A 14,874-nucleotide genomic window follows, 5' to 3' on the forward strand; every position below is an offset into this window, starting at 1 on the left:
TATTCATATATTTATTTCAAATATAAGAAAGTAAGACATATAGAGCCTTTAAAAATGATTAATGTCAGAAAGTAAAAACATGACTTTCTTCCTTAAAATAATATAGACATTCTGATCATTAACGTGACCTGCAATTTCTGTGCTGTATCCTCAACAATTTAGTACGATACTAAATATGCAAACTTCAAATGAGTCGCGTAAATAAGTAGCTAGGATAACGAGCAAAGATAATAGCATAAGTTAGTCAAGTCTATAATATCCTTGAAAAATTATGTGTGTAATCTATATTATGTGAAATGTGTATATTAACAAGATCTAACTTATTTTCGAGAATATTAGTATATTTATAATGTTTATCGACAACGTTTGTGTTCAACGCGTTCGTTTATTAAAACAAGGTTATATCTACCTAAATATATATAGAATGTTCGGTAATTGTCCTATCTGTTATGTGGGTAGAGCGTATTATACTGACGAGAAGAATCTTCTTTAGCGATTTTTATAATTAATAAAAAATTAATTAAAAAAGATCGGTCAATCTACGAGAATAGACGTGAGAAAAGACATTTAATTTATAAACAGTTACTGGGCGCAATATGCTGTGTTGCACGCGATTAATATGGGACGATTATTATTGGACACCCTGTATATAATATTTCACAATTGGTAGATAATTTGGCGTTAGATGGCTGCAATCTTAAAATATGTAAATTATTCAATTTAATAATCACGGAAATTTACCATAAAAATCTTGTATTTAAATCAAATTGATATTAATATTTACAGCCATTGTGTTCAGAGCACAATAATTTAATTAAATTATTAACAATTTTATGTTAATCGAGATTAAAATAACATTTCCACGATATTGTGTTTCTCGAGAGCGATAGTATTGATATAATTCCTTTATAAATAAGAAGCTGAAGAATATTTCTTCGGATAGTCTGATATCACCCAGTGAATCATATCTGGATATTCTCGATGGCCCTCCCTTAAATTTTTCAGTTTATAAGCAGCAAGCAATATCCAAATATACATTGTTTGTCACAAAACATGCATACATACTCTACCACGGATTATGTTGCAATGATTAGAATATATATCACGATCCGTCCGAGCCTAACGTCAATTGTCCAGCAGAACTGAGGCGATAACTTTGACTATCCATTTTTCAGAATTGTATGACGAATTTTTTTTTTAATCTTAAGTATTTACAAAATTTCAAAAAAAGAAATAAATCTGGAATAATATATTTTTTTCATTTTAATTTTATCGTGCAAATATTTTTTGCGGTTATAAAATATTAATTTTTCGATACTCTATACCTTTCTCGAATAATATCAACGCGATGCAATCAATATTTCCAATATAATTCAAGGTATGTAAGGTAGCAATCTAAAACAAATTTTCAAGGTAAAGTAGACTAACCATGTATTACGCAAATATAGAGTGACAAGTAATTTCCGCTGACAAAACTTGACACTTACGTACGATAGCTTGAAGTTGAGTTAGCGTTATCATAGGTATTAAAGGCAGTGCAAATGATGTCGTTCAGCCAACACGGTCTAACAAAAATAGGGCATATACCACTTTGTAGCACCTCTTGTGAACACTATTACGTGCCTACGGTCAATGCACAAAGAGAGATCAAAAATTAAAAATCGAAAATTGAATCAGTCAAGTGTAAAGAACACAGTTGCAAACATACTTTTATGTTTACTATGATAATATATTTCAACACTGGATTTTTTGAATTTTGAATTTTCTTATATTTGTATGTACAAATTTAATAATAAACTTATGTATATTTTTTGCGCGAAATATTTTAGTACATATATGTATGTGCCTATATAACAATAATTAATATTAAACATGTTTTTTATAATTATTTTATAAATATACCAAATAAAATATATATTTACTAAAATATTATAAATAAAAAAATCCTATGAATAAATATATTTATTTTTAGTTTAAAGAATTTCATATTTTTTAATTCGCTTGTAAGATATTTCATCGATTAATTAAATTGCATTGCAGCGGCCGAATATCAAATGAAATTGATGGGTAAATGGAAGAAAGGATGAATACGATCGATTCATAATAATCGGGAAACTCATCGCGCAGAAAATCATCGTGTTTAATGTTATAAACATAAATTAAGCACAATCGGTGTATCTCGCGGATATAACATATTAACCGTGTGATGTAGATTTTAATAACGAATGCGACAAACTAACTCTGAATCATCACGCAAATAATGTGTTATTCAAAATGCAAATATGACGTAACGAATACAGTTAGAGACGTGTTACTTATATACACGATAATCGATTGGTGTCTGAAGGCGCCTAAAGGCCAATGCATCCTTCATACAACGGCAATAACTTTCGCAGTTACACTCGGTCGAAATTAAGCGACCGTTGTATCTCGCGGAATTAACGCTAACCAAGCTTCTCCATAATTCGCAAACGAGTCGGACAACGAGGCGAGAGGCAAAGGGGGTTGAAAACAAGTAGAGGGGTAAAAGGAAGGGATATGCCCGGCTTTACATTGTAAACGTCGACGCGAGAGATCGTGGTGGTTGTTCGAGGTAAGCGTTGGTGGATTCGGTGGCATAAAGCGTGTCACGTCCGACGCACAGAACTCGAAACGGATTTCACAATATAACTTTGTCCTAAGAACTTCTCCTCGACCCTCTGTGAGTCTTCCCACCCTCCTCCGTCTTTCATCCCCTTTCTGTCTTTCTCCGACCAAGACGCGAGACAGTGCTGCTGATTATGCGCCCGTCATTCTGCAACAGTATCTACTTCATCCTTCTCGCAAACTTGGGCTTCGCGCACTCTGGAAGACCGATCAGAGCCCTGGCTTTCCGCAAAGGCAGCACTTTTTTTGTAAGTATATCACGTGATACTCTTTTTCCTCCTTTCGTTATAAGCGTAGGTATATTACGTTGTAAGATTTTAAGGGAGACCATTATTTTTATCGTTGAAGGCTATTGATTATTATTTAACGTCATTTTTATCATTATATAGTTTAATATAATTTGTCGATAAAAATTATGTCTAGTGATAGATATTTTTTTATTTAGTATTTAAAATCTCATCGCAAAATAATTATAAAGATAAAGATAAAAAAATAAAAAAAATATATATATTTCAAATAAAAAGTCGCAGAATATATGTATATTTGATATCTCATCAAAATAATTATTAAAAAATGAGAAAATTCTAATTATTTTCGTTTATGTAATTTGTACATGAAGATGAGGAAAATAATTTTACATGTCTTTGACAAACAAAAATTATTGACAAAGTTGTGAAATAAATAATGTATTATAAATGACAAGTTAAAGCTAAACGATCACATGTAAAAAATTATTGCCAAGAGAATTTATTCAAAATTGAAATAAAAATTAAAATTAAAGAAACAACACGTATGCGGAGTTGATGGGGCAAAACAACGCAAACTGCCTGAAACTAGTTTTTATCGTAAAATACTTGGCACGAAAAAAGTTAACAAACGTAAAATTGACATTTTAACAAATTTTGACGGTCTAGTGGGAATATCATCGATTTAACAATTTTCCACACGAGAAAGCGTAACGCAAAAATTATAAATGAAAGATAAACGTGTGACGAATCTGTTATCTGTCTTAGAGAAATAATCGATGAACGAGTTGTGATAAAAATGACGTAATAAGTAAAATTATGCTGTATAATATAATGTAATGTTTAACATTTTCATATCGCGACTGTTTCCTCCATGTGACTAACAATTTAATATTACATATAAATGTGATATTGCATCCGTAGCTAAAGGAGGATCAAATGCTGAATCTGGATGGTATAGAGAAAGCGAAGATCGCAATAATCTCACAGAGCATTTCGCGTATGATTGTCCCGCTTTGACTCTCCAAATCGAAATTCTAACGTAGCAGATATATATATATATATATATATATATATATATATATATATAACCATACGTTCGAAATACGTGGTTCAACGTGACACCGAAAATATCGTAGGGATACGTTTGTGAAATATAATGTATATATTTGTATAAATGTAACATATTCGGCTCGATCGAACGTGTTGCACGAAGAATGTCATCGGAAATATTTTTGCATCTGCATCGCGCTGCAAAATGCGGCCGAATGATATATCATTTTAAATTAATTACATTCTCATTATCCCGTTGGACGAGAGATAGATACGCGAAAATATATCCGTCCGACGAAGAGATTTGCGGAATTTTTTACGCAAATTCCCGTCCGCGCAGTAATTCTCTCCGATTATTTCGGTTTTTCTGCCATTTATTTTTGTACAAATCGTATCCTTTCTCTCTCTCCCCTTTTCTCCGTTTCTCTCTTCTCCGAACCGGTCGCTTTTCCCGAATTTCGATATTCAAATGCAATGAGGTGCTTGCTTTTTTCGTCTTTCGCGAAACAGCTGTGCGCGAAATGCGATATAATAGAAAATATCTTCCTCACCTTCCGTAATTTATACGATTCCGCATTCGGCTTCGTTAAACGTAGCGCGAATAAATCTTATCCTTCTGAAAGTACCTGTTACATGACGCCTTTGAGAATAAACTTGCGTGTTAGATATCGCAATATCAAATTTATTTTTGACAGCCGTAAAACGGCATTTTTTAAAACTTAGCAAACGAACGTGCTCCCTGCTGCATTTATTCCCTGTTGAATTTTCCTTTATTGAAAGTCAAAGGTGAGAAATTTATTTCTCGTTAACGCGAAAAACGGGAGTTATTAAAATGTATATTTTAAATACTTATAGGAAAAAATATAGACAAAAATTTACACGATTGTGAACGATTAGAAAAATCTACTCTAGGCTTCAGCATCATCATAAATCTCAATCGTAATTTGCGATCGTTTTGCAATTAACTGCAAATTATTCGAAGCACGCGTTTGGTAAAATGCGCGGATACAGTATTACATTTTACGGAATGTAATAAACTGTGGATTTCCGCGCGGTATTAATGAAAATATGCGAATTAATCCTACCTCCGAAATTGTGTGTGAGGGGTATGCGAAAAGGGAAGAGCATAAAATAGATGGAAATCCATCTATTTCACTTCCGTGAAAAAAGCATCACTCCCAATTTCACGTATTAAAGGAACATGGGTGCATCAATGGCAGGTAAATGGATCGCTCGTTCGAACGGGTCGTAAAAAGCCATATAAGAATCAATGTTGGATAACATCCCGTATCATCCGTGCCGGTGCATACTGTTTATGCAGCGTCTGGTGTGTCGTTGCAGAGAGAAAGCGAGAGAGAGAGAGAGAGAGAGAGGTAAATTTATGTCCTATATGTACACGAGACTCGCTATAATGTAAACCGATCGAGGCTTCGTCCGTATTTTCGCTTTAAAAGGCACGAAGCCGCCGGATGACGGGCATATTTTGAAGCACGATGTAGCTCGAGCCATTAATACGGGATGAAGCTTCCGAGTTCCCGTAACGATAAGTACGTACAAACCAAAAGATGAGATCCAGCTCGATGGAAATTTATTGGGGATATCGCGTATGCATGGCAAATGCAATGCTTCGTCGAAAGGTCCGATATACTCGGGACATACTAATGTCAAAATTGCGCAATTTTGCGCCTGTTTTCGTGTTTATTTTTATTGTCGCAGTATATGTACATTTTTTCTCTTCTATATTATATTTCCGAATATTCTCGACACTTTTATATTTAATGATGTCCCTTAATGTACGAGAATTATATGTCAAAAGAGTGTCCGTCTGCGATTTGTATTGACGGGATGAAGGAAGTAATTCTGATTTATAGAGACCTACGCAATCGTGATTATAAATAATATTTATAAATGTAGAATTGCTTTTTAAAATATGATAAAATTGAACGCAACAAGCAAAAAGGGATATTGTTTGTTCCCTAAGAAAATAGCAAGTATCTCCGAAAGACCCGAGCTTTTGGGCCAACTTGTACTCGATAGAAGAATTATGCAACTCGTGATGATCCGGTGCACTTACGACGAAGTGCACCGCAATATCGATGATATGCACCGTGTTTACCATGTACATTATCCGATGTACAGAGTGGGAACATGGCTTAAGATCAATATGCATGAATCAACATTGTCTCGTTATAGCCCTAACGCCAACATATATGGCAACACTTGACAGATTATTTATTACAAGGGCGTTCTTTAAATAAAATGAGTAAGTAAAATCTGAATTAAAATTCTTCATATCTCTCTTTAATTTACACTTTTATGTGTAATATATGCTTTAATTATGTATATATTAAATCTGTCAATAATTCAATCTAAGTTGATCTAATTCATTGATCTATCCAGCAGGCAACGAATTTATCTACAATCTACAATCTATGACTACGATCTATAAATCGTTGCCTCAAAATTAAATAAAAGTTTATTTCACTCACCGACATCGATGCGGAGTAGTTGATGTTCGGGCTGTTGTCTGTAGCATACAAAAATAAAATCTAAATTAAAGCAGCGTTCAAATTAATTACTATTTCAAAAAATTATTGGACGCGCCGAATTTTATAGCCTAGTTACGTAGAAAGATCTAAGCTATCTCCATCGGTGAATAATTTTTTTCAAAGTCTCACCAAGGTGTATTCGTCTGGAGAGTTAAATTTTGTATTGCAATATATTGTATAAATTAGAATTTTTATTTTATAACTGAATGATTATCTATATCACATTCCTCTTTTCTCACGATTAAAAGAGACGCGATGTAAATATTTTAAAAAAACAAAGCATCAAATGTCGATTTTGCATTTTCAATTAAAAAATCAATTATAAAATTACATTATAAAATTTTATATAATATAAATAAAATATTTAATGCATCGGAAATTAATTATTAGCCATTCGATCGATCATTATTCGCGATATAAGATTATATATCTAGATTTTAAATATAAAAAATGTATATAAAAAAACATAAAAAGTTATGAAATAATTATCATCGTCATTTTTTTGCATACTAATGGCTCATCTATTGAATATCTTCGAAAGTCCCGATAAATGCACAAAGTTGCGCGACCGTCACATTCCCCGTCCATCTAGCTTCTTATCTTCTTTCTTGCAACTCCGAGGACGCGTTTTGGAAGCGGTAGAGCACTGCCGGAAAATTATAGACACACACACACACACACACACACACATCCGACGATCCAGCGCACATACATATTTCGTCTCGTTGGGCTGGGGCGCATAAATCCGATCGCCTTATCGTATTTTCGGCCGTTAAGAAACAGAGATGGTAAGGTGGCGGAACGCGAGCGTCTGACAAACGGCTTGCCAGATCCAGGCGACACCATCCTTCTGTCGCGTTTACATGGGAGAAATACCAGGGCGCGATTCAACCCGCGGGTTAATAGGCATCGCGGATGGAACCGGCACAGTTCTATCCCCGTTGTCAGCTTCTTGCGCGAGGAGGAAATACGTCGAGATCAAGCGCGATTCAGAATAGACGCACTAGCGAATAACTAGTTGAGAACTATTGTTAGCTAATTCAGTATACACGTCTCATCGTAGGATACGCGATGTAGAATATCCCGCGCCTTCATGTCTATCTTAAATGCTACGAGAAGACTTTGTTGTTCTTCATTCTCTATTGAGATTTCAACAATTTCGCGCCAACGATTTATATACATTTTTGTATATATAAATATTAAATAATGTATATATAATTGCTGTTTTTAGCAGCATTTTTTCGAATGAAAGAGAATAAGAATGAAGAAGCGTCAAGCAGCATTATAATAGAATTTACAAAATCTCCGATAATCTCTCAAATATCTTTTAAAATTCTTAGGATAAATTCGTGTCCGAGAACTTGATTTAAGCGAGAGATCGATGAGCGACGTGGAGGATTTTCTCGCTATATTGCTCGCGCGAATAATGAGGGAAATAACTCGTAAGAATCGCGGTGACGTAATTTTACGATAAGTGTCTCGTTATTTATAGGCGTAAAGATAAAATCACGAGGGGCGCGATCCTTATGGGGGAGAAGAAAATAACAGGCAAGAAAATTACAGTCGTAGAATGAGCCGTTTTTTGCCTTAGATAGGGAAATAATGTATAATTTAGAATACATTTCGAAATAAAATGAAAATAAGGTTTCCGGCAATTCCGGATTGAACGGTCGATCGAAAATTCAGAAAATCTTTTTCTCTCTCTCTCTCTCATGAAGATTACGACGGGAATTTCATATATTCCCGCGATCCTTTGATACAAAGTTATGATTTCAAATTCCGCAGGTGAAATTTCGTGCGACTTCCAGCGCGCGATTTCGCGTCTCTCCTTTCGATTCTGTTCTTAGAGGAGTCTTTCGTGTACGCAGACTGTGTACAAAATTTAAAATTATTTTACTTACGATAATAATCAAGCGATAAATTTCAAATTAAATTGTAAATATTCGAGAGTACCAATTTCCTAACTTATTCAACTATATCTATTCTATCACATTCTGATTTATTCAAACATGTATGGACAAAAATATTGAGACATTAGAATATACATATATTCGAAATAATAGAATATTTAAATATATCTCTCCCCGGAATAATTTTACAATCACTTTATTAAATGTATTGAAATATCAATATATATATATATTGATACACTGAAACATTTCAATATATCCATATCTCCAGAGTATTCTCGTCCACCTTATACCCTCAGTTGCGTCATTTTCTAAAACATACCTACGCGAGAAGTTGGACTCTCGTTTGACCGACACACAGTCGACTCGAAAATAACCGCGGGATTCACAGGTGAATAAATGATGTCTTTCAGTTACGGCTGAATTACAAGATAAACTCGGTCCCTTACACGACCATCTTCGCACAAGCGTCGGGCTTTAAGGCGACATGGCAACTACCGTTCGCCGGCGACTCCACTCGCAACATCCGGTCCGCGCCTGACATTTACGAGTGCGCGGAGCTCGTGTACGAAAGGTAATAAATACTGTAAATAGTCGGGGCTGCATTATGCAAGAACGGTAACAATATCGCGAGGGAGAGAGAGAGAGAGATGGGGTCCGAGGATGGAATGCGGTCGGTGGAGCGATGGAGTCGAAGGGTCGGTCAAGCGGTTAAACCCAGAAGGGGATGTATTTCCGGCCGACTGACCGAAGACATCCGTTGCCAGCGGGATCGCCAGGCAACCGCCAATGTGGTGCAATGCCGTCTTCCGTGCCGTCGACTTCTGCTGCAGTGTAATGCTTGCTCGGAACTTGCCAGACGCACACACAATTCCGGAAACTTTATTTAAAATATTCCCAACACGCAATTGATAACACGGAGGTAATTAGAATAACTATGGGCTAAACTGGGTGAGATTCTCTCCGCAATAAATATTTCTATAACGATCATTATTTTTCGATAATTTCGAATCCTCCCTAACAAGTTTTTAACGCTTGTTGGATTTACGTTAAATCATCATTTTTCAATATCATTGAAATATCGGGCATTCGTTCCAGTAGCGTAATTACCGTGATTGAGTTGAATTCATTGATTCTAATTGGTACTCCGGTTTTATCTCGATAATGCATCTCTCTCTCTCTTCTGGTTGTGTTTCAATAAATTGATCGAGTGCGATAAATACCGATGTTTCAGTCACGGTTTCGACGGTCGTTCTTGTTTACTGAAGAACGTTTGTCAAGTATTAAAATACGCGAGGCAGCAGGACGGCGTTATAGGAAAGATATTGAAGTTATTCGCGAGGTGAGTGTGTCATAATATTAATTTTATTTCAATTTTATATATAATTGATTTTATTAATCATTGAGTATTAATAATGTTTCGTTGTTTTCAGATCGTACAGTAATAATAATACTTGGCACGAAGATCCGTTGTTCTGTGAACGTCACTCCAATAATTGTCCTCTGGAATTAATCGGATTTAACAGTTTTACGGAGAGCTAACATTTTTTCGACTAGAAAGTGCGAATTAGCGAATAATTACTTCTTTATCGAAAATAAAACGGATATACAAATAATATATTGTCATGTAATTCTTTTCAAAAGTTAATGTTCTATATAATATTATTATTCATAAATCACACATTTCGATAGAGACAAATCGAGCTGTTGTTTTCTTATTCCATGTTCGAATGTTATTGCGATAATATAATAATGTTGCGAATGTGATGCATGTTAAAAATAAAGCGACATTATTCACAGAAGAAAACGAAGAAAGTAAACACAGTTATGTGTACAGTTGAGTATAATATAAAATTGTCGTGTCGGCCCGAGGTTGCTGCTAGTCGTTTTTTGTAAGAGATTCCATTTTTCACATTGAAATAAGCACGGACGTTACAAAAAAAAAAAAAACCGCTTGAAGACCTGCCTCATTCCTGCGCGATTGTCCCTATGCGGTTATCACTAGATGACACTGTGAGAAATGACAGCGGTTAATGAAACATTTGTCACGCTGCAAAACCGCACTCGAATTATTCCAGGGCACCGGACACGGCAAGCGATAAAATATGGTGGTACGTCAGCCGACTAAATGTAGTAAAAATATACGTTTAACTCTAAAGACCGGGAAAGAGAGAAAGAGTGCAAGCACATATTACAAAAAAATGAGTGAAAGGATATTTCTACTGGACGTTATATACGGCTCTCAGCGCCATTAATTTGTCTTCGTATAATGGCTACCGTGAAAAAAAAAATATTTCTCGTTTTCGTGCATTATTCTTTCTCTTTTCTCCCTCTCCCTTTTCTACCTGTCTCTCTCTCTGTCTTTCTCTCTTTTTCTCTTCCTTTACCTGTCATGTTCCGCGACAGGACGATTATAATTGCTACTCACGAGCAGCGCTGGTCCAGTTCCAACGAAAAGCATTAATTTGGACTATCGCGCGACTATCTGGCAATTAAAAAATGCCCCACTTTACGTTCGCCATTTGCCAACGCAAACACATATTATTCAGAAGTCAGGCTATAATTACGGGCTTACAATTACGCTAATGAGCTAAAGTCACGGTATCTAAATAATATGATAAAAAGTTCACACTCACGCGCGCGTGTATAATAATGAAGCATTACCTAAAAAGAAAAAAAAAAAAAGAATTTTCTCGCGGGAAAAACATTTTCGCATTTGATTTCGATTACTTTTTAAGTTTCAGGTCTTTGAGCATTCATTGTTTGACTGTCGACTGTATGCAAAAGTATTTCATGTGTATAACTATTGTAATGAATTTTAATTATAATATACAGGCCAATACGCGAGGATGCTGTCAGCATTATATTATATTTTCTATACAATGACGTTAAAACTGTTTCGTTTTAAATACATTTCTTGCACGATTCTCACGGAGCTGTGTGCTGACAAAGGAACTATTTTTCCGTAAATACGTACTTTTAATTGCTGTGCATTGTTGCCCCACGATGAATCCCCTGACACAGTTTATTTCATTATAAATGTACACGGCGTTGTAAGATTGCTTTATTAGCACGTAAATGAATTTGCGATGTAATTATTTCAAGTTTCGTCCATGATGGTGGAGGGCTGCATTCAAATAAGGACATCAAAGGTCGGTATCCGGCGCAAATAACGATCGAAAATATGAATTGTTAATTTCGTATCCGGACAATCGGGGTAATTAATACGGGGCGTGGAGGAATTGTTTTTCTAATAATTATCCCCGAGTAAACACGTTAATGGAGATAAATAGTAGAAACCACGTCGGAACCCGGAGAGCTAAAACTTTTTATCATAAATCAATGATTCAACATGGGTTACATATGATTTTTCTCGGTGCCACGATATATATTTCTAACGATCCACATGCATGAGACGAAGTGTCGAGGGAAACCACGGTGTTTCCGAACAAGAGCCGAGTTTCAAATTTCCTTTTCTCCCAACACTCATCCACAAGAGGTCTACGAGAGTTATAGACGTATAGTTATTTCGCAGATATATTTCGATACATTTTTGCAAACAGAAAAAAATCATAAAACGTCTATACCATCGCGTCGATGTCGTAAAATTCAATTCTGTCGCCAATTGCAAATAAAATATTATACTGCCGATTGTATTGCTTCATCGAAAAAATTGTATCGATAACGTGTCGAAGATCAGCGAACGCAAGAAACGCAGTAAAAAATGTCCTTTCCACATCCCCGACGGTTCGCCACAATTGCGGTAACCATTCGTTACGTACATTATTACGAGTGCACGTTTCCATTTTCCCTACGGAAGCCTCACCAACACAGAAAAAAAGGAATCCTTGATTCAAATATATTTTTATTCTTGAACGCTATTTGATTGATTTAAGCATAGAATGCTCTTTGTAATCACAAATTTTTATTTGCCTTAATAATAAATAAGTTTGTGTAAAGTATATTTTATCTTTAAGATATATTCTTGTTTGAAAAATCGCATATCGTAAAAACAAACTTAGTCACATTTGAACTAAGAATTATTATATATACTTGAAAATACCGCTTATATCCGATCCTCACTTGTCACTTGTCCTTGCAATATTTATAAGTAAATTTCAGCTTCAACCAATAATATTTTGCACTTTGTTTTAAGGATAAATTATCCTTTATCCAAAATTATTTATATTTGGCGCTATTATAAGAATAAAATATACTTGAATCAAGGCATATTTGCATTCTTTCAAGGATACTGTTTTTTCTGTGAACGATACAGTCGCGCACAAATAAAATCAATCTGCCATCGTTCCTGCGATAAACCGGTGCGGCAGGATTAAACGCGGACACTCTTGATTGGAGACTTGGCGAATGCGAGTCTCTCCCGATGCCGCCCTTTAAGAGCGGCTCGCATCGTCCCCGTTTCTGTCCGCGTCATTATCCCAGCGGAGGACGTCGCGTGTCGCATTCCAGAAGAGAACGGGTTATAATTGCATCCGGTCCCGGCGGGCCGCGCGTTAACGAAAAGCATTAATTTAGAATGCTCTGTGGTTTTCTTGTCAGAAAACCGGCCACGCGTACATACAACTCCCGTATGCAATTAACGGAAAGCACTATGCGCCTCCGTTGCAAGGACGGCACAGGAGAAAGAAAGAGAGAGAGAGAGAGAGAAAAAGGGAAAAAAGCAAAGGTACGTTAAAGGGCCTGGCTTTGTCAGGCTTGATCCAGCCGAGCGGCTGATATTACGTGCTTGGCGATACACAAAAAGATTCGGCCGTGGTGGATGTGTATGCGAGAGGGATTTGCTGATAGCAGCGGTTATTCGCCCGAGATAATAAAGGGTTGAAAGGGCGCGACGGTGAAATGGACTGGAAAATCCCAAGTGAAATTAAATGACGATCTTCTCCGCTGCTCATCCCGCTTTTTATTTATTATTCCGATATCTCGCATCTTTATCGCGCGAGCTTTTTTTCGTGCACTCCACAATTATGCAAAAATATTTAATGCGCAATATAAAGAAACATTTAATTTTGTTAAGAATGTATCATCTTTGATTTCTTATCTTGTTTACATTTTATGTATGAAATAATTAATAAAGATGCGCATGAATCACGTAATTGCGAAAAGTATTAAAGAATACAGACGCACAAAATTTGAAATAAAGATAAAAAAAATGTGCATTGTTGATTTTTTTTTAATTATCTTTTAATAAGAAGATGTAGGAAGTTTAATGAGAGATAAATTAACTTTGTATTCCAACGGGATAACTCGTTGTAAAGCTTTTTTTATTGCGTGCAGCGCAACATGTATCGGTCTTCTATCAGCGAATTAAATATTCTAGCCTTTAATTAACAGAGTATTCGAAGAATCTTCGCGAACTTAAGAAGAACGTAGAATGTAATTATCGACTTTCCGTCCACTTTCTTAATTGCGGATACAGTTTGTGGACTTGTATCCACGCGGGGATTTGCACGGTGTGGCTCCGCATTTTACTTCGGGCCGCAAAGTTCTCGATGTATGCGAAACTCGAGCAACTATCAGCCACATACGAAGTAAACACACCGCGAATCGAAATGCAACTTTGCAATTTTCGTTAAATTATTAATTACACAAAATGCGTGCGTGCATTCTCTCTAAATAATTGCTTTTGCATGAAAGAAAAAAAAAACGACGCGCACTCGTTTTTTATATTTAAGTTTTTTTAGTTATAATGTAGCACCGGTTACAATCTCACATTACGAAGCAATTTATTTGTCGTATCTTTGAAATTTATTATTATTTGAGAAAAAATAGAAGAGAGAAAGAGAAAGAGTTTTATTTTCATGGTTCAGAGAGTCACACACAAGTTAAAATTTGCTACTACTATTATAACAACGCCGACTTGCTTCGTGTGCTTAGACTATCTAAATCGTAAACATAAAAGTTCTACCGAAACTAATTTTCAAAAACAAGCAGATAATACAACTTTGCACGCTCAATATGTTGTACATTTGTATATATTATTGCATATATATATAATAATTTTCTATCGATATTAAATATTGATAAAGAATCTCAAAATTGAATTTTCTAAAAATACCAAACTTTCAAAAAATGTATTAAATATGAAATTTTTATATTATCAAATGAAAAATTTAATATTATTAATAACTCTAATTGTGGCGTTTTCGATGTGTGCTTTTCGTGCTAATCGTCTTTAATATACAATTTGTATATGAAACAATGCGTAGGTAAATTATTTGTATATATTTATCTTTGTTTCTTCTGCCTTATATGCATACATATATGTATATTAAGTCATTGCTTTCATTCCAGAGTATATATATGTTTTAAATGCTCTTTTTCTTTCCACGTTTCTTCTCAGCGCCGATGTTGTAATATCTTGCGCTCGTTATAAATTTTCCCTCTCTCATCAAGGAGCGAATTGTAAATGGAAAAAAATGTGTTGCGGAAACCGCGCAGTAGGAACGCGGG

The 14,874-nt window shown here is 35.3% G+C and overlaps 2 protein-coding genes across 2 annotated transcripts in view; one reads left to right on the forward strand and one right to left on the reverse strand.

The window, feature by feature from the left end:
• Positions 1-14,874, reverse strand: part of LOC114931097 (uncharacterized) — a 133,703-nt gene that overhangs the window by 73,974 nt on the left and 44,855 nt on the right. The window contains exon 3 of the mRNA XM_085480454.1: positions 6,434-6,471. Within this exon, the coding sequence (XP_085336580.1) occupies positions 6,434-6,471 (38 nt within the window). The remainder of the gene's footprint in view (positions 1-6,433; positions 6,472-14,874) is intronic.
• On the forward strand, positions 2,605-9,996 carry LOC114931096 (uncharacterized). Its single transcript, XM_029303037.2, has 4 exons — positions 2,605-2,894; positions 8,817-8,977; positions 9,638-9,745; positions 9,837-9,996. The coding sequence occupies exons 1-4, from the start codon at positions 2,781-2,783 to the stop codon at positions 9,943-9,945; spliced, it is 492 nt and encodes a 163-aa protein (XP_029158870.1). The 5' UTR covers positions 2,605-2,780; the 3' UTR covers positions 9,946-9,996.

This window comes from Nylanderia fulva, unplaced genomic scaffold (genome assembly GCF_048542155.1).
Source record: "Nylanderia fulva isolate GAGA-0341 unplaced genomic scaffold, ASM4854215v1 Scaffold1, whole genome shotgun sequence".
Taxonomy (NCBI): Eukaryota; Metazoa; Arthropoda; class Insecta; order Hymenoptera; family Formicidae; genus Nylanderia; species Nylanderia fulva.

Bases quoted from the DNA above. Each gene is read 5' to 3' on its own strand.
- LOC114931096 (XM_029303037.2), top strand. From the start codon at position 2,781: ATGCGCCCGTCATTCTGCAACAGTATCTACTTCATCCTTCTCGCAAAC. The intron at 2,895-8,816 runs GTAAGTATATCA...GATGTCTTTCAG, and splicing joins GCAAAGGCAGCACTTTTTTT to TTACGGCTGAATTACAAGAT. The intron at 8,978-9,637 runs GTAATAAATACT...CCGATGTTTCAG, and splicing joins GCGGAGCTCGTGTACGAAAG to TCACGGTTTCGACGGTCGTT.